General features: G+C 32.9%; 2 protein-coding genes across 3 annotated transcripts in view; one reads left to right on the forward strand and one right to left on the reverse strand.

Annotated features, from left to right (window-relative positions):
- The first annotated feature begins 205 nt into the window (after nucleotides 1-205).
- LOC132747815 (uncharacterized) lies at nucleotides 206-7,788 on the forward strand. 2 transcript variants are annotated; one of them, XM_060737323.1, is made up of 6 exons: nucleotides 206-332; nucleotides 3,330-3,388; nucleotides 3,968-4,099; nucleotides 4,607-4,750; nucleotides 6,225-6,269; nucleotides 6,683-7,788. In XM_060737323.1, the coding sequence occupies exons 2-6, from the start codon at nucleotides 3,364-3,366 to the stop codon at nucleotides 6,742-6,744; spliced, it is 408 nt and encodes a 135-aa protein (XP_060593306.1). In that variant the 5' UTR covers nucleotides 206-332; nucleotides 3,330-3,363; the 3' UTR covers nucleotides 6,745-7,788. The 2 variants fall into 2 exon arrangements, with proteins under 2 accessions (XP_060593306.1, XP_060593305.1); XM_060737322.1 differs by lacking the exon at nucleotides 206-332 and adding an exon at nucleotides 361-424.
- Nucleotides 7,789-13,983: 6,195 nt separating this feature from the next.
- The window catches only part of LOC132747816 (UPF0764 protein C16orf89 homolog), a 39,096-nt gene continuing 34,780 nt past the window's right edge, over nucleotides 13,984-18,299 (reverse strand). The window contains exons 5-8 of the mRNA XM_060737324.1: nucleotides 17,646-17,799; nucleotides 15,103-15,325; nucleotides 14,707-14,756; nucleotides 13,984-14,203 (exon numbers count right to left, since the gene is read on the reverse strand). Of these exons, the coding sequence (XP_060593307.1) occupies nucleotides 14,109-14,203; nucleotides 14,707-14,756; nucleotides 15,103-15,325; nucleotides 17,646-17,799 (522 nt within the window). The 3' untranslated portion in view covers nucleotides 13,984-14,108. The remainder of the gene's footprint in view (nucleotides 14,204-14,706; nucleotides 14,757-15,102; nucleotides 15,326-17,645; nucleotides 17,800-18,299) is intronic.

Here is an 18,299-nt window from a genome sequence, read left to right on the forward strand (position 1 = left end):
GGGTGGCATTTCGATCAAAAGTCTCTTCCATAGGTTGTCTGGCAAAAATCTTTTACATTAAAGGTCGTCCAAGGGGGTCATTTTGAGTAAAACTGTTTACATTATGTTGTCCAAGGGGGTACCTTTGAGTGTTTGTCCTAGGGGGGGGTATTTTCATCTCAGACCTCTTCCATAGGGGGGGTGCGGATATTTTCTGGAATAGCCCATTGCTTGTTTTCAGTTACAAAGCCGCATCCCGAGTGAAATCGGTAATTGTTTCATCCGATTGACACCTGTCAAAGTTGACCACGTGGGTTTGTTTACATTCTGCTACAGGTGTTGGCGTTAAATAGGTAAATGTATCAAATCTGTTCAGTGTAGTTTTCTGTGTACATTGTATGTTATAGGATTTATGTAGCTAACAAAGGACGGCGTGTAGTTTAGAGTAAGGGTTTATATTATGAATGGATGTAGTGGGTTTTAAACTGTTTGACATTAATTGTTAAATCAAGTAAACTCTTTAATGAGATAGCTGAAACACTCTGTGAAAAATAAACACTGTTTACATATTGTCAGTACTTAATATTTAATAACTGTTAAAGGTACTTTCCTATCTTTTGTTAAAATAGTACAAGTTAAAGGTATTTTCCTATCTTTTGATTGAAATGCTGCTTTTCCAAATTTAACTTTAGAAAATATTCTTCCATAGAAAACAAAGTTAGACTTATTTTGCTGTAGAATATATTTTATTTTACTTGTTGATGGAGATTTTTTTGTTTGGAGTGTAGGATATTGTTTAATAAATTTCTCTCTCATAATCAGATTTTTTACAGACATAACAGAATGTATTTTCATGTTTTTTAAATGTATGTTTATGTTTTTGTTTATGTTTTTCTATGTTTTCTCTATGTTTTTCTATCAGTGTTATTAAGTTTAATTTTTCTAATACAGTTTCGAAAATTAGTCAGAACTTGTTGAAATTTTAAAATACGCCATAAAAAATATTCCTCTATGTTTGTATCTGATATATTTTTTATTTTTATTTTAAATTCACACTTTTTGGGATCAAACACAAAACTACTATCATTTACAGAATTGTCTGAATTATAAATTGATATACTGGGTAAGAACCAGTTTCCGGACAATACCAGTTTCCGGACAAGTATTATAACGGCTTAATTTTGGGTTTATCGATGACGATCGGTATTTACATGTCATGAAGATGCTTGGTTTGATTGTTTGTGAAAATAAACTTCCTTCCAAGTTGAAAAATCATTAAAATTTCGTAGGATATCTTACCTGTGTTTTAAAAACAGCCTAATACCCCTTTGGGGCATGTATTATTTTCTGCGCATGCGCAATATTTTGTTTATTTCGGGATATTATTTGGGGTAGCAATTAATGCACAATGTACTTCATTTGAAGTTCATTGGGTGTAATTCCCCAGAGCCAAATCTGTAATGTATCGGAAAACGGTGTTTAGCTAGGTTTACTCCACATCGCACTAATCTTTGCTGCCGTACACACACAAATATCCGTTCCACTTTTCAGTCATTCCGAGACCAATCACGTGATCATTATTTTTCCTATCGTAAACATTTTTCAGTAAATCGGCTTTAATTATATAAGAAAGCTAATATGTGAGAAGAATTTTTTTGTTATATTAGAATAATTATCAGTTAAAAACAGATATGAATAGCAGCTTAATATATGTCCGGAAACTGGTTCTGCAAGAGTGAACAATTTACACTTTTAATGACCTAATTTAACCCTTCAGTTTGTACATTGCTTACGTCACCAGGCAGCGTTAATTGTGTTATCGGATGTAGAAAGAGCTCAGGTTTTTGGTATATTGGTTTTATTAATGCATGTTTATTATTAAAAAATAGACAATCAAAAAAACTCGAATTCTGTCCGGAAACTGGTTCCTGCCCAGTACAGGTTAAATCTTATTAAAATTTTTGTATCAATGAATTTTCATTATTTTGGGTTACTTCAGTTAAAAAAACCCAAACATTACAAACTGTACATAGCAGATTGAAACGAAAGTGAGGGGGCACTTTGAAAACAGCCTTTCATTAATTTTATTTGTGATCTTTCATAACAAAAAAGGATGTCATTTTGAAACACTGCCTGCACTGAATGCATTATCTTCAAGTTTTATTTTCAAACCTATTCAAATCTTTTTGTATCATCAAATTTACCACAAATTTGTTATTCTTTCATAGACCAACTGGTTACATTAATTCAAAAATATTCTCAGAATAAAATAGAAAATTTATTGTTTGTGCAATATTCTTTCGGCAATTCAGCATATTTTGCTTGATAAGAACAATTATTCTGGAAAATTTGAATAAGCAAATGTTTCTGACTTTTTAAAGCACAAGTTATTGTTCAGACCTACTTTAAATGAAATATATGTGACATGTAAAAACATTTTTTCCCAGTCCCTTTGTGTCAAAAATTCCTAACTGGAATCCTTGTAAGACTCTTGTACTTTTAAAACACTGCAGTTATTTTAATTGACTATCTAAATGCATTATAAATTTGCTTTGAAATGAATAGAATTCTTTTTACAGTAACTTATATTTTGAGGCTTGATAATTTAAAGTGATGAGTTACTGTTTATCTTGAAATAAACATTTTCATACTGCATGTACATGAATGATATAAATGCATGACTAATTTTGATGTAGATAACTACTCTAATTTATGTTAAAAATAGTAACATTACTTACACTTATATTTTGAGGCTTGTTTAAATTTTAAGTGATGAGTTACTGTTTATCTTTGGATAAACATTTTCATAGTGCAGGTACATGAATGATGCAAATATCAAAATTTGATATAAATACCTTGGTGGCGAAGTTTCTTTGTACAGGAATTAATTATTGTTCTATATAGAAATACACATTAATAATAATATGTTAAACAATTATGTTAAATACTTTTACCTTAAACCTACTGGAAAGGTAAAATTTGATTATGCCTTTGTTTTCCATATAGTGCCCAGCCAGCTACCACCAAGGCTAATTTATACAAGTGGTGGCGAAGTTTCTTTGTACAGGAATTAATTATTGTTCTATATAGAAATACACTTATTCTTTAAACAAACATTTGTTTCAAATTCAATGCAAGGCAACTGCATAACAAAAGTAAAGCACATTAAAGATTATTGATTCATTCTTAGAACATAATTCATTTACTAGTAATGTTTAGTATATGGTCTTAAATTTTAATGTGTGTTTGTTTTTGCATAAGGGAGGTAAATGTGTATGTAATGTATTCAGTTAGAAATTGAGGTTGTTTCCCTTTAATGTTGTCTATATCCTCTTTATATTGTTTTATAGGGAGAAAAGATGGGTAACTATTGGAGATACTTCTATGAAAGTGTTCAAATGGGTCCCAGGTAAGTTTTGAAATGAGTTTTTGAAATAATAAATAGATAAATTTGTTTTCATCATATTTTGATAAAGATAATAAAATGTGCTATTAAATCGGCATGTTACAAAATATGGGCAGGCAAAATGAGATTGACACTGCAAGTCTTCACCAACATTCTTATTCATGTTGTAGTACTTAGTCAGATTTATTAGCAACAGCTTAATTTAAATTTATCATTAACATTCTTTCAAGGGGCGTCCATGACTGAGTGGTTAAGGTTGTTGTCTTCTAACCACAAGCCCCTCATCAACGTGGGTTTAAATCCCGACAGTGACTTTGGATTGAGGAAGCTATCCATCTAGCTTACCGAACGTCAGTGGCTCTACTCAGGTGTCTGTGTCTTCCTCCCCCAATAAAGCTGGAAAGTCGCCACATGACCTTATTGTGAAATCCCAACCTCAAAAAAACAAAAAACATTCTTTCGATTTTTGAACAATTTTCATGAGACAAAAACAAATATTCTGCATACACCAAAAATCAACTTGTTACCCTTTAAGTAAAATTTACTGAATGATAAATTAATTTGATTTTATTCAAATCTTAGTGTCGAGTTCCCAACCCAGTACACAGAAGGTGTTTGGAAAGCGTGTGGCTCATACATCCAAGAATCGTGTTGGAAGAGCATCAGCGGCTGATAAAGAATTGTCTCAGTCCAATGGAGAAGATAGTAATCAAGGTATGTGCTAAAAATAGCATATGCTAAAAATAGTACATTGAATTCTATAAATAGAATTAAAGTGTTTTTTATACATGTATATAGAATTGGAATGTGCTATGGAAATCAGTTTACATTGAGCAGGGTAGAAGTTGAGCATTTGTCTCAAATTGTGAAACATTCTTACTTAAATTTGTTTTGTGTGGAAGGGGACAGTAGGTGGTACGCAAGTGTAAATGAGTATGATGATCTAGCTAGCTACTTCTCCATCTAGAATTATAAAAAGAAGTAACACATTCTGTTACAAAACCATGTGTTCTGTGCCAATAACTTATGTGATATCCTAGTGTAGCAATTGGATAGCCAGTCAGCCAATTAGGTCAGAACTATAAACGCTGAATAGGTGACTTGGTTTTGTAAACTTCAAACTTGCAATTGCTTACCCTAAAACATGATAAAGGTATCAACTTAATTTAGGAACACAATGCACCCTGGCTTGCGTTAATTAGATACTTAATGTATTTTTAGGTAGTGTATATATAGATGAGACGACCCGCCAGTCACAGGGCTCGGACAGCGGGTCAGGAAACATCAATGAGGATTCAAACTTCTCGTTTGTTGGAGATATGAAGAACGGCAATGAAGATAGCAATGATACAAGCATGAGTGCAGGTAATTTATTCAACCAATAAATACTTTTTTTGCAGTGGTAAATAATAATGGGGGAGGAGTTAGGGGAAAATTAGGGAGGAGTTTACTAAAAAGTGAAGAGGAGTCTTGGGAAGGGTACTTAGTAATAGAGAAGGAGTATTGCAAAGATGGATTCTAATAAAGATTGATAAGGAGTTTAATACAGATAAGTAGAGAGATGGGGAGGAGTTTTATATAACATAGTTTGGGGGAGTCTAATAAAGATAGAAGGGGAGGAGTCTAATAATGATAGCTTGGCAGGAGTCTAATAAAGATAGCTTGGGAGGAGTCTAATTAAGATAGAAGGGGAGGAGTCTAATAAAGATAGCTTAGGAGGAGTCTAATAAAGAGAGAAGGCGAGGAGTCTAATAAAGATAGCTTGGGAGGAGTCTAATACAGATAAATATGGAGGACTCTAATAAATATATATATATATATGTTCTGAATATAGCTTATATATGGAGGACTCTAATAAAGATAGCTTGTGAGGAGTCTGATAAAGATAGAAGGGGAGGAGTCTAATTAAGATAGAAGGGGAGGAGTTTGATAAAGATAAATATGGAGGAGTCTAATAATGATTGATTGGAATGTTGGTAAAATTATTAGCCAACTTATAAACTGATATAGTCATTCTATGCATATATACATTAACATCTATACATGTATGTATCCACAGTGATTTTTTTTTCAATTTTCAAAACAACCCGTGGCTTTCTGAAGGGGAAAATATAGCGCGATAAATCAGAAAAGGGGAAGATCAAATTCTAACAACTGAGAATGGTTTACTCACACATGTTTTAGAATATTCAATTTCAATTCAATTTAACATCCATGATACATGCTGGGGCTATCTGTAGTTCACTAGTTCTGTCTTAAGCTGATATAAGTCAGCTGCTGTTAAGTCATGGCTCTAGTGAAAAATGTGCAAAGGGCATTTTAGGGGAAAAATAATAGCATTTTTAGGGGAAAATATACCTATTTAGGGCTAGGGGAAACAGCCTTTATTCGGCTGTAAAATGCAGGAAAAAAAATCACTGATCCAATAACACAGGAATTTGAAAATGATGCCTGAATTGTGCAAAAGTAACACTGAATCTGCACAAAGCTACAGCCAAATTAAGTAATACAGTAAGTTAATGGTCCAAATTATTTTTAAAGTAAATCAATTCATTTACTTATCAAGGTGCTCATCACAGCCATAGAATAAAACAAATCTGCGTTACTAATGCGCAATTCCTGAGCTTCTTTCACATTCCAGTGTTATTCGATATAAATGATGATATATCTTAAGAGACTAGTAACAAATTGTAGGAAATTAAAAACGTGCTTAAAAATAAACAACATGTCTGAAAATAATGATAATGTATAAACTGGATGATTGACTGAATTAGTTTTGAACATATATGATTGAGAGTAGAAAGTCAGACTTGTGATGTTGTAATGAATTTTATTTCAGCATTGAAGTTGGTCAGGAATGATATAAATGGAGATGAATCAAATGGTAAGTCAATGCTACCACCTTTAGTTTAAAGGCCCATTATGCCCCAGAAATGCTTTTATTTTTGTTTCTCAAAAGTTTGTTATATTGTATTTTTCATTTATGTTGTAGTTTCCAAAAAAATTACTTGTTGGCCATGTGCCTGAAATTATCTGTGCCTGAAATTATCTCTTTTCGTCTGTTAGTTAAGTTATAAATGATATAGTATTTGGTATGAAAGCATGTCAACTGGAAATCTTCATATAAGCCTGCTATATACCAAGATTGATTCGTAACTCTTGGTTATTGTCCAGAAACCATTTTTCTAGTAACAGTGACCTTGACCCCAGGGGTCCAAAAGCAGTTATAGGCTTTTAGTTTATGCTGAAAACTTACTGGTACAATTTATATAATAATTGTAATAACTATGATTTCAGATTCATCCGAGACTGGTTCCCCAGCGAAGAAATTAAAACCAGAAAACAAGCCAGCGAGTTGAGAATCAGTCCATTAGTCATTCAAGTTTACCATTGTCTGTATTATAAGTATTCATTTCACTGCCATTTCATGATATATATCCTGTTATAAAGCCAGTGGCATTATTGACTGACTAGCATGTGTCTAAATCACAGAATTAGACTAGCCTGAAAATCTTTGGCATTTTTATATTTAAAAAAACCCTCTCATTGACAATGGACTGTTTCAGATTGATTGACGGGACAAGTTCATTTTACAAATTTAGTGGGGTTAAGGGTAAAATTTGAACATCAAAGGTTCACATATTTGTGATTTTGTCATGATGATGTTTTCAATAATTAGAAGATGCTTCAATTGTTAATTAAAATACTGAAGTTTAATAGTCATAAGATAATGTCTGTAATGGGAGATAATTTGAAATTGTGGAAAAAGATAACTATGTGATACAAAGTCACACCATGCATAGTTCTAAGATGAAATTATGTTGTGATTTATGATTAGATGATTCTTGTCAATCCTAGACATTTGAATGATGTTAATATTTTTTGTAATAATTTGTAATAATTGTTTTACATGGGATTTAAATCATGTTGAAAATAAGGGATAAAACTAATAACAATTTTTTGAAATCACACATTTTGTGTTAGTGAGATAAAGTTTATATCACTCACTGATGTTAGTGAGATTTTATTTATATCACTCGCTTGTGTTTAAAGAGACGAGCTTTATCTCTCACTTGTGTTGATGGGATATAATTTATATCACTCACTGGTGCTAGTGAGAGTTAAATTTATATTACTTGCCTGTGTTGAAAGATACAAGTTATATCTTTCATTTGTGTTAATGAGATATAATTTATATCATCTATTTCACATTCTACTTAGCTCTTTCATTATTGTGCTTGCATTATACAGAAACATTTGTTTGCCAGTTCTGTCTACAGAATGTGTTGCATAATATTAAGAAAAATGTTTTTTTTCTTAAACAAGAGTTTTAATCAATTATGAGCTGATTGCCCTTGAAAATATCTGAAAAGGAGAATTTCAGTGAAATATATTTCATATACTTGTATTCACTCAAAACAAATGAGTTTACTTTTTGATTGTATTCAGACTAACTTATTTTATTTAGTTCATGCCTGAACAAAGTGGTGGCGTAGTTGAGTGCTCAAAGCGTGGGTGAGTGGTTAAAGCGTCAGACTAGCAACCTAAGGATTGCTGACCCTATTGGTTCAAACCCCGTCAGGGGCAAGCTGTTGTTTCTGTGAGCAAGAAACTACATTTATTGCTTAGTACTGGTTTGTTTCCAGGAATGGATTCGAGAGTGTTTCAATAAGCTTATAGCTTCCAACACAGTCTAAAATTCATTTAAATAGTATAAACTAAAGTAATATGTAAAGGGGCACCTTTGATCTTCCTCCACCAGTAATGCTGAAAAAGGTTTGTATGACCTTGACAGTGTTTCTCTGACTAAAAATCCAACAAAAAATAAATAGAAAAGAAGAAAAAAAAACACAAGTTCATATATCATGATATCACCTCTCTGTCTTTATTCTGTGATATATAATATTTGATATCATAAGGTAGCATATTTGTATCCCTGTAACCTGGAAACAAAATTTACTAGCCTTTGCCACCAGTATAGAGCCAGGCCAGCCTGAAGATCCATGCAGTCTGGCCAGGCTCTGTACTGTGTTTTACTTTGTATTGACCTTTTCAATTTGAAATTCCAAGCAGGTCAAATCCATAGTTTAAGGGATAAAATATCAAAAATTGTTTTAGCTTATTTAAAAGAGACAAACTTTCTTAATGCCCTTTATGTATTAGAATCTTTAATAGTATAAATACAAAATTAAATATTAAGTGTCAGCTTGGGAGTTTTAATTGATATTATTGTTATTTCCTAGAAAGTTTTAATTTTTGCACATAAAGATGGACACAATTTAATATGTTTTGAAGGAGGTTCACATAGCTTTTTTTACACATTGCCCAAAAAAATTAGAATGCCCAATTTAAAAAAATTAGAATGGATTAGAAAAATCCAGGTACATTGTAGATTTGAAAAAAAAAAGATTTGTTTCTTTTGTGGTTTAAGAAAACAATGTTGATGACTCAGAAAACATTTTAAATGTTGACAAGCTGGTGTTTAATTTTTTTTGCATTTATATGTACATGTAATTGGAAAGTGCAATTTTAAAGTTTTTCCTGATTAAAGATAAAATCTTTGCACAGAAAAACGTAACATAAGCAAGTATATGTATAGATGGTAATACATTATGTGTATTAATTTGATTTTTACAAAGGTATTTCTTTCATCTTGGTCATAATTATGTCCCAGCTTTTATTAAGAATGAATGTGTTTACAGTTTTGTGCCTTTTTGAAGTTGAATTGTTGTGCTTCGTTTTATGATAAGCCATGTCACAGAGCTATAATGTAAGTCTATGGCCATGTTTTTATTGGTCAACTGTGACTGAAATTTTAATTGACATAATTAACACTGCATTCTTGATAGTTTTAACCTTAGCTTGTATGTGGCAACTGAATCTACCCATATGACCAGTGTGCCGGTTTTCAGTCAGTACATATTTTGAAACTTTCCCTAATGATTATGAATGGGTTTTGTCCAACTAGAAAGATGGACAAATCTATTTATGGGTTTTAGTGGGATAAGGGTTAGCCTTTATTTATATATTAACTCTATTGATAGAACTTGAGACCATGTTCATTACTACGGAGTATCAGTCTTAAGAATGTCATTGTTCTGTAGTTTAATTTAACCCTTTACCACATATATACGCGAAACAACGCACTTTCGACCCCCCCTTTTTTGGGCCTCAAATAGGAAAAAAATGTCCTATTTGGGCCCCAAACATAAGTTTTCGTTTGAGAAATGTTGCTAAAAAAAATGAGCACTTTTTCGGCGCCGCCCCCATCCAAAAGATACATCAGGGGGTTGCCAGAAGGGGGATGTGCCCCCTTCTGTTAGGGGGGTTTGAAGGGGGGCGGAGTCCCCCTCATCGCCAAGAAAATTTTGGACTTGTGAGAGGCTAAAAATGACCCCAGGTCGATTATAATGTAACGTTTAACCAACGCTGAAAAGCCTTTGACTCTATCTCAATCCCTTGAGAAGTTGCAGCACTTTGAAATAAATTTTGATGGAAAAAATCGAGACAAAATAGTGATTTTTGGCAATTTTGAGATGCCCCCTCGTTGCCATGGTAACAGGAAATTTAAGACTGAGCATGTCGTTACAAGGGCAATGGTCCAGTCAACATTTGTGCCGTTTTTTATTTTAGCATTTTTTTATGTTTGGGGTTTGCTTGGGGAAAGGAAAAACTTTTTCGTGGGAAAACCCTTTTTTACTTGCTCATGGGGGAAAAAGGGGAAAGAGATTATAAGAAAAGAACAGCTCGATATAGCTTTTTTTCATTGGGTTTTTTTTTCCTTTTTAAAATTATCCAAATAGAAGTAAGGATTTTAGCCGTCTTAATATGTTTTTTTTTTGCTTAGACTTTTTTTTAAAGTTCAAAATTTTTTCTTTATTTTTAAATTAAGGCCGGAAAAAAAACCCCCCAAATTTTGGGCACATTTAAAAAAAGAAACGGGATGAAAAATTTCCCCCCATTTTTTATACATGTAGTTATTATAGATGTAGTCTTGTGACGTAATTGGAATTATTTGAATGTGTGTAATTAATGTTGAAAGCTTTGTAAAGGTTTGCGTATGATACTATAGAAGAATAATATATGAACTTTGTACAATGAACTTTGTGCAATGTATGGTTGTCTATGAATGTAAAAAAATATTTGTAATGAAGTGTGTAATATGTTGTAACAAGACTTTAATTATGAAGTAAATATTTATTGTGCATTTTTGTGTGTTTTTTAATTTATTATATCCACTTATGGCACATAAGCTGAGTGATTTTGGTTGGTAACTTGTAAGCATGTCCTTACTACTGTTATAGGTTCGAATCCTGCCAGTGACTGATTTTTTCATGCTAAAAAGTTACCAAGCATGTTACAAAAGGTCGGTTCTTCCAAATACTGTAATGTGCCAGCACGTGACTTGAATAATGCAATAAAGTGACATGTTCGGTCTTTGGATATCCAGTAAAGAGATGAAAGTTGCCATATGTCCAAGTGACTTAGTCCCTAACCAAATGATATCCATTCGAGTGTTACATAGTGACGCGTGTGTCATTCATATGTATAGTGTTATAGTCGTAGTCACTCCATAATGGTGGAAGAAAGTTCATCATTCCTTGCTCTCAACAGCATGGATGGTACAGAGTGCATTTTTCATCTTATGATTGAAGTAAGTCACACCTTACAAGCTGCTGAATTTAATAAGCAACTCGATTTTATATATCAATTGATAGCTCTGGTAAGTCTTTAACTTCGCTAACTGCAGCACACACGGAATTATACTTTTTTCATAGATACACATTTACATCTGGTTGTAGTAAAGCATTGTAGAAAATTTCAGGGAATAATTAATTGTCTTTGGCAGAACTCGAACCATAGACCTGTAGATTCCGAATCGCGCGCCTGATCATGGACACATAACTATAACTCATTTAACATTACTCACACAGTGAATTTTATTCACTGATCACCATTCAAAGGTCGTTGACATCAAATTACTTGCCCCTCACCGCTGTGGGTTCGAATCCCGACAGGGACTTTGGATTCTTTCATGTGAGGAAGCTATCCAGCTAGCTTACGGAACGTTGGTGGTTCTACTCAGGTGCCCGTTCGTGCCTGAAATAATGCACGGAAGGGCATCTGAGGTCTTCCTTCACCAGTAAAGCTGGAACGTCACGATATGACCTATACTGTGTCGATGTGACGTAAAACCCAAAACAAACAAACCATTTAAAGACTTGAGGATATTTTGTAGTTACAACCACTTTGTGTTTGTGCCAGCCGATCCTTTGTTTTTATCCATTTGAAAGAAGCGTGTTTATTATCGTTATTACTATGTTCTGTATTGTTAATTATTCGTATTAAAAGGGAGATGTTATTGCCAGCTGTGGCTTCTTCGTTTTTACCGAAATTAATGTGAATTATTAATTTTATTATCATAGCCATTTGAATTTAAAGCTCGATAGAGTGCTAGCTTGTTATTTTTTTGTATTCATTTGCAGGATGATGCAATGGAATTTTACAATATTTCATTAAAAATTAATTTCTCAAGTAGCCAACAGATTAAATGATTATGTTTTTTTCTTGTTTTCTTTACCAACATCTGGTACATATAGTTATATGTGTATGTCTTTTTCATTCCCATTGTCTGAAGATTGTCACATGTCAGACACACAAATTTGATCATACTTAATCTTGACGAAATAATAAAGTCATAGCAATATTAAAGAGCGACCTATTCTAATGGATTTTCTTCTTTGTCATCACTTGACTGTCCAATTCCCAAAAGAGTCGATAATCGTGATGATCTTTTGTCGATATCTTCGTATTGTGGCCATCTTGCCCGATATATCATGTATTACATATTCAAAGTCATGCAGCGCTCATTAAGGTATAAGTCTGTAAAGATTTTCAGGCATTTAATGTACGTAACAATATATGCTTGGACACGATAATGTATTTTAGAAGGCTATATTAGTCATGTTTCGAAAACCAGAGTTAAACAAGGAAGGGAGGAAAAAGACATTTTAAATTGTACGATAAGCACTAGCTCAAACATCACTTAGCAATAAATGAAATATTATTACTTTAACATTTTTCGAATTTATGAAAGTCCAGTAATTGGAATGAAACCGTCGGTAGATCGCTTCTGTTAATAATAATAATAATAATAATAATAGTATTAATAATAATAATGATAATAATAATACTTTTAATGGCATCTTTTGCAGTTACAAAGGGGATGAACCCCATATTGATCTCAAAATTGGGCATCGGTAAAGTATATGTGAATTTCCGCTACAAAATATTACAAATGATAGTTTTATATCTTGACTCTGTCAGAATGTTAGCCACTTTTATAGCGTGTACTATCATCGGCAGCCTAGCAAATACATTTCTGCTAACAACGGCAGCATTTTCTTTTCGATAAGACTTGTTTGGACGCTTGTAGCATTTTTGAGAAAAGACACAGTGAATATAGATATTTGTCTTGCGTGACCATATCATGCATATGCGATGGATGTCTTACACGACATCCCTTCATTTATTATAAAGTTGAGATATTTATAACTTACTTGTATAGTAATCCTTAGTCATCACTGCAACAACCTGTCATCACTGGCTCCAGTAATACGGTGACCGTGTGATTGATGGGATTTTGAAACAGATTCATACACATGATCAAGTAGATAATGTCTTTAAATGTAATGACTTATTATTGACTTACTAGAAAGATTGATTAATTACTTTTTATTAGTCTAAAAAGAGCAAAACTCTTGGGATGGGGTTTTGTTAGCTTTTTTATGTACGAGGAAAACCTTGCAAGTACAGTGTATGTGATCTTTCAAACAGCGTATGGTGAACTGTATCGAATATAAACAAAATCACTGCACCATGTCATGCCAACCTATGCAATTCAATGTGAACCATATACGTTAAAATTTCAAGCACCTGCTCCTCCCGGTCACGGTACCTGTACTTTTCTTGCGATAACAGGAAGTAGACTAGTTTATACACTGTGCATGAATTTTATTTTATAAAAGGCCATCCTCGGTAACCCATGCGTAGTCGTTACGTATTCACTTCATTTCAATCTGAAGACCGTCTATCTTTCGCCTTCTTACTAATTCGGATTTCCCGAGAAAGATATTTTTAGCCATGCAATCAAGCCAGTTTTTACATAGGCATTATAAGAAGTATCAAAATACCGTTATCCGTGGAAAATAACCAAATTGTTGAATTTGTTTGAAAAAAAAAATTAAAGTAATTTTTAACACATTAACTTGAAATAATAGAGTAAATTTATAATGGGCAAGATAGTTGTCGGCTTTATGGACAACGTCATGTCGTGAACATTACCTCCCCAGTATTGGTTTTCCCAGGGTTAATTTAGAAACCATTTCGCTTTAAGAAATATGTAAGCTTACCGATGATTGGTTGTGTGAAAGATCATCAGGAATGAGTTCGTATTTGGTCACGGTCACATCAAAAAGCAAAAGCGCAGCGTTATTTAGAGATTGCACTTCATTTGTGATGGATGTAATTCAGCGAAATCAGTACCCGTGGGTTTCCAACGATGACAAAAGGCATGATCTTTTAAATTCAAAACAACGTATTTTTTCATAAAATTGTTTTTAATATAGCATTTTATAACTATACATAATTGATATTGTCATTTACACATGTACGTATACATTATATGCATGTAATTGTGTATATGTAAATATACGATATGTTTTTATAGCATATGCATTGGTGTATATCTGACTAGATACCGGAGGTATGTACACAGAACGCCGAAACCTAGACCGGAAGTGTGCGATAAACAGCCGTCTGAAAATATAAAAAAATATCAGTTCTAATAAGATACTTTCTAATCGTAAACGGTTTTAACCTAAAATGCGCGAATACTGTCTAGAAGAGGTTCCTTGGACATCGTTTTTTACGCAACGGACAAAGGTCGTCTATAATCTAAGTTTCCCGCTTTACTTGTGAAGGAAGACCTCGGGTGCCCTTCTGTGCATTTTTTCAAGTGAGTACAACCACCGACGTTCCGTAACCTAGCTCATTAAAGAAGATCGGAAAGTTTTTTACGCCCAAGCTGCTGCATAACATTTGATATGAGGCATCATGTGAAACTTTTACCAATTGAACCGAAGTGAAACTATGATATGTGAAAAAAGTCACGAGTAAAAGTGCATGGTGTTTGCTGTACATGTATTTTATTCTAACCGTAAGAATTTGAATCAACTCTAGTTTGGCAGGTGCTTTGTCAAGCAGCTCGGACAACTGAAATTTATATCGAAGATCATTACGGAAATATTTTTTTGACAAACCTTTCATTTCTTTCTCCCTGAGTAATTTTCTCATTGTACCTCCGTCAGATCTGAAGAGAGATGGTCTTAATTTATCAGTCTTCATTTTATATCTTGTGATTAATCTTTCACTTTACATTGTCACATATTTACATAAGTTTCATGATACTAAGGTATTGCGAAAGAAAAAAAGAACAACAACAACAAACTTGAATTGAAATTCATACTTTTAGCTGCCAAAGCCTGTTATATAATTACATGTAATGCTTAGTTTCAAGAGCACTTATTTGAAAAAATTACTTATTGAATACAATGGATAAGAATAAGACGTTCTTGATATGAGTTAAATAATTACACAAACTATTCTAAGATATAAGCAAAACGATTACATAAATTATTCTAAAATAAGTATCCTACCTTTCAGGTCTGTGCTGGACTTTTTGCTTATGTAGAGGATTCTTGCCTTTAGATAATTCCTCTTTGAGTTTGTCTTCTTTCGCTGATTGATTTAGTAAGTAAGATAAAGCTTTGTAGGGGTTTGTTTTGAAGCATCCTAGACGCTTGTCCGGCCAGGAAAGAACCATTTCCATCCAGTCGGGTCTCATGAAATCTTCAAATCCCAGAGGTCCGCACAAAACGGCTGTAGGGTATAAAAAGAACGTGGCTGGCTATCTTTTATCACTTACATGACAAACAAACAAATAATTATAAAAATCAAATAAGTTAAAGGATGAATGAATGAATGAATGAATGAATGAATGAATAGATAGATAGATGATAGATAGATAGATAGATAGATAGATAGATAGATAGATAGATAGATAGATAGATAGATAGATAGATAGATAGATAGATAGATAGATAGATAGATAGATAGATAGATAGATAGATAGATAGATAGATAGATAGATAGATAGATAGATAGATAGATAGATAGATAGATAGATAGATAGATAGATAGATAGATAGATAGATAGATAGATAGATAGATAGATAGATAGATAGATAGATAGATAGATAGATAGATAGATAGATAGATAGATAGATAGATAGATAGATAGATAGATAGATAGATAGATAGATAGATAGATAGATAGATAGATAGATAGATAGATAGATAGATAGATAGATAGATAGATAGATAGATAGATAGATAGATAGATAGATAGATAGATAGATAGATAGATAATAGATAGATAGATAGATAGATAGATAGATAGATAGATAGATAGATAGATAGATAGATAGATAGATAGATAGATAGATAGATAGATAGATAGATAGATAGATAGATAGATAGATAGATAGATAGATAGATAGATAGATAGATAGATAGATAGATAGATAGATAGATAGATAGATAGATAGATAGATAGATAGATAGATAGATAGATAGATAGATAGATAGATAGATAGATAGATAGATAGATAGATAGATAGATAGATAGATAGATAGATAGATAGATAGATAGATAGATAGATAGATAGATAGATAGATAGATAGATAGATAGATAGATAGATAGATAGATAGATAGATAGATAGATAGATAGATTAGATAGATAGATAGATAGATAGATAGATAGATAGATAGATAGATAGATAGATAGATAGATAGATAGATAGATAGATAGATAACACGTAAATAAGTAAATAAATAAATAAATGATTCGATCTAATTAAAAGTACCTTTATGCAATTTATTCAATCATTTTATAAAAATGCTTAATTTGAAAGTACATGTATTAATTTAAAATATCATGGTTTTCATTGGGCTATATCCGACTTTCCATTCACAATAAATAATTAACAAACAGTTAATTTCTATCTTTGAAATTGCAGGAAGAGTAGTCTAGGGGTAGGGTTTCGTACACCAAAGCAGGAGGTCGTTGGTTCGAATCCCTCAAGTGATTAGATTCTCTTTCGATTTCCACAATCCACACTGGTGTGAATATTGGTTACGACACCAAGGGCGTGACTTAAAGCGCATGCCTAGGTCCCCAAAGTGAGGTTTGACATTAAAGGGGGAAAAATGCACAAAAACAGATTAACATTAGTTCAACACTATGTGTACAAGCAATGAAAATACGGTCTTCTCAGCCAGTATAGAGTGAGGCTATCCTGTTAGGTACTGTCTTTCTTAAATCTTCTTATTTTTTGGCTTTTTTTTCACTTTTTTCCATTAATTCAACTTACAGATTATAAAATCCCGGAAGTTTTCATTTTAAATGTCACTGTAATTAGAACTCAACCAGGTCCTATATGACGCTCATTTTGCCCTTCTTCACTAGATATTCAAGTGACGTTCTCAAATATACACTGCCTTACCCAAGCTTAAATTGCTTCCAATCCATTTAAGCATGCTTTCATTCAACATTTCACGATTTTTACGACCTTTTCCTAATTTATTCTGATTAAATTTCTCACAATTTTCAAACCCTCGTAATTATAAATCTCAATGGGAATTCCAAACAAGCGTCAAAAAGTTTCAACTTCACTTTTAAATGTAGATCGCTAATCCAATAAATAAATGTTCCAAAATAAATAATTATTGGATCCAATCTTATTATTTTAGCCTCGTTTTCTTTTTCCCAAATCTCAAAATTACGTTAGGCATATTGTACTCTATCTAGTCTCGTTTCAATATTCCAAGTCCAAAAACTCCATATCAAATCCATAATGAACTCTTACTAGCCTCGTGCACAGCTGCAAAACTTATATTGGACTCGGCTAGCACCTCGTCCAATATAGGATTTACAGCTGTAGACTTACCCGAAAAAAAATCAATATTGTACTCAACAATGTATAATAACTTCGTTATAAAAACGACAACTCTTGTTAGATACTGTATTTAATATTCATCAAAAGCTAGAACTTTTTATTTTAATATGAAACATCTCTGCGTGTTAAGATGTCCAGGTAACATCAAAACTTATACTCATTTAATTTAGATTTACTCACTTTGTTCTAAGAAAAGATCTCTCCTAAATTGTCCGACATCTCCGGTATGGGAAAGTTTTTTCGATTCCTCGTAGATCTTTGAACAAAAGTTGTGTTGTATTCCACGCAGCTTATGTCCCCCTGTAAACTCGTCAAATTTGTCCTTACACCCAACCTATTAAGAATGAGTAATTCACATTAAACAACTAGGCATTATTATTACTATCATTATTGTTGTTTTGGTTGCAACACAGCAGAGGTCATTTTGCGGCTTTCCAACTTTACTGGTGAAGGAAGGTTTTCCTGAGATATTTCAGTGACGGACGGGCACCTGAGTAGAACAAACGACGTTCCATACGCTAGCTGAACAGCTTCCTCACATGAAAGAATCCAATGTCGCTGGCGTGATTCAAGCCCACAGCCATGAGGGGTAAACAGTTTGAAAAGCCTTAACCACTCGGGAATGGATGCCCCTTTATCATTATTATAGTTTATACGATTTAATTTTAATTCGGTTGACGTGTTGGAAGCTAGAAACTTATTGAAACACTTTCAAACCAACCAGCAATGTGAGTAAAGTTTTTGCTCATGGAAACAACGTGTTGCCTTTGACGGGGTCTGAACCCACGCTGCCAGCATTCTTTAGATTACAAGTCCGACGCGTTAGCCACTAAG

This window comes from Ruditapes philippinarum, unplaced genomic scaffold (genome assembly GCF_026571515.1).
Source record: "Ruditapes philippinarum isolate M1 unplaced genomic scaffold, ASM2657151v2 ctg1948_1_1_1_1, whole genome shotgun sequence".
NCBI lineage: Eukaryota > Metazoa > Mollusca > Bivalvia > Venerida > Veneridae > Ruditapes > Ruditapes philippinarum.

What these genes read in the sequence shown, in the direction of transcription:
- LOC132747815 (XM_060737323.1), top strand. Translation starts at nt 3,364, where the DNA reads ATGAAAGTGTTCAAATGGGTCCCAG. An exon ending in TGATACAAGCATGAGTGCAG is followed by an intron (nt 4,751 to 6,224) that starts GTAATTTATTCA and finishes ATTTTATTTCAG; the next exon opens with CATTGAAGTTGGTCAGGAAT. An exon ending in AAATGGAGATGAATCAAATG is followed by an intron (nt 6,270 to 6,682) that starts GTAAGTCAATGC and finishes CTATGATTTCAG; the next exon opens with ATTCATCCGAGACTGGTTCC.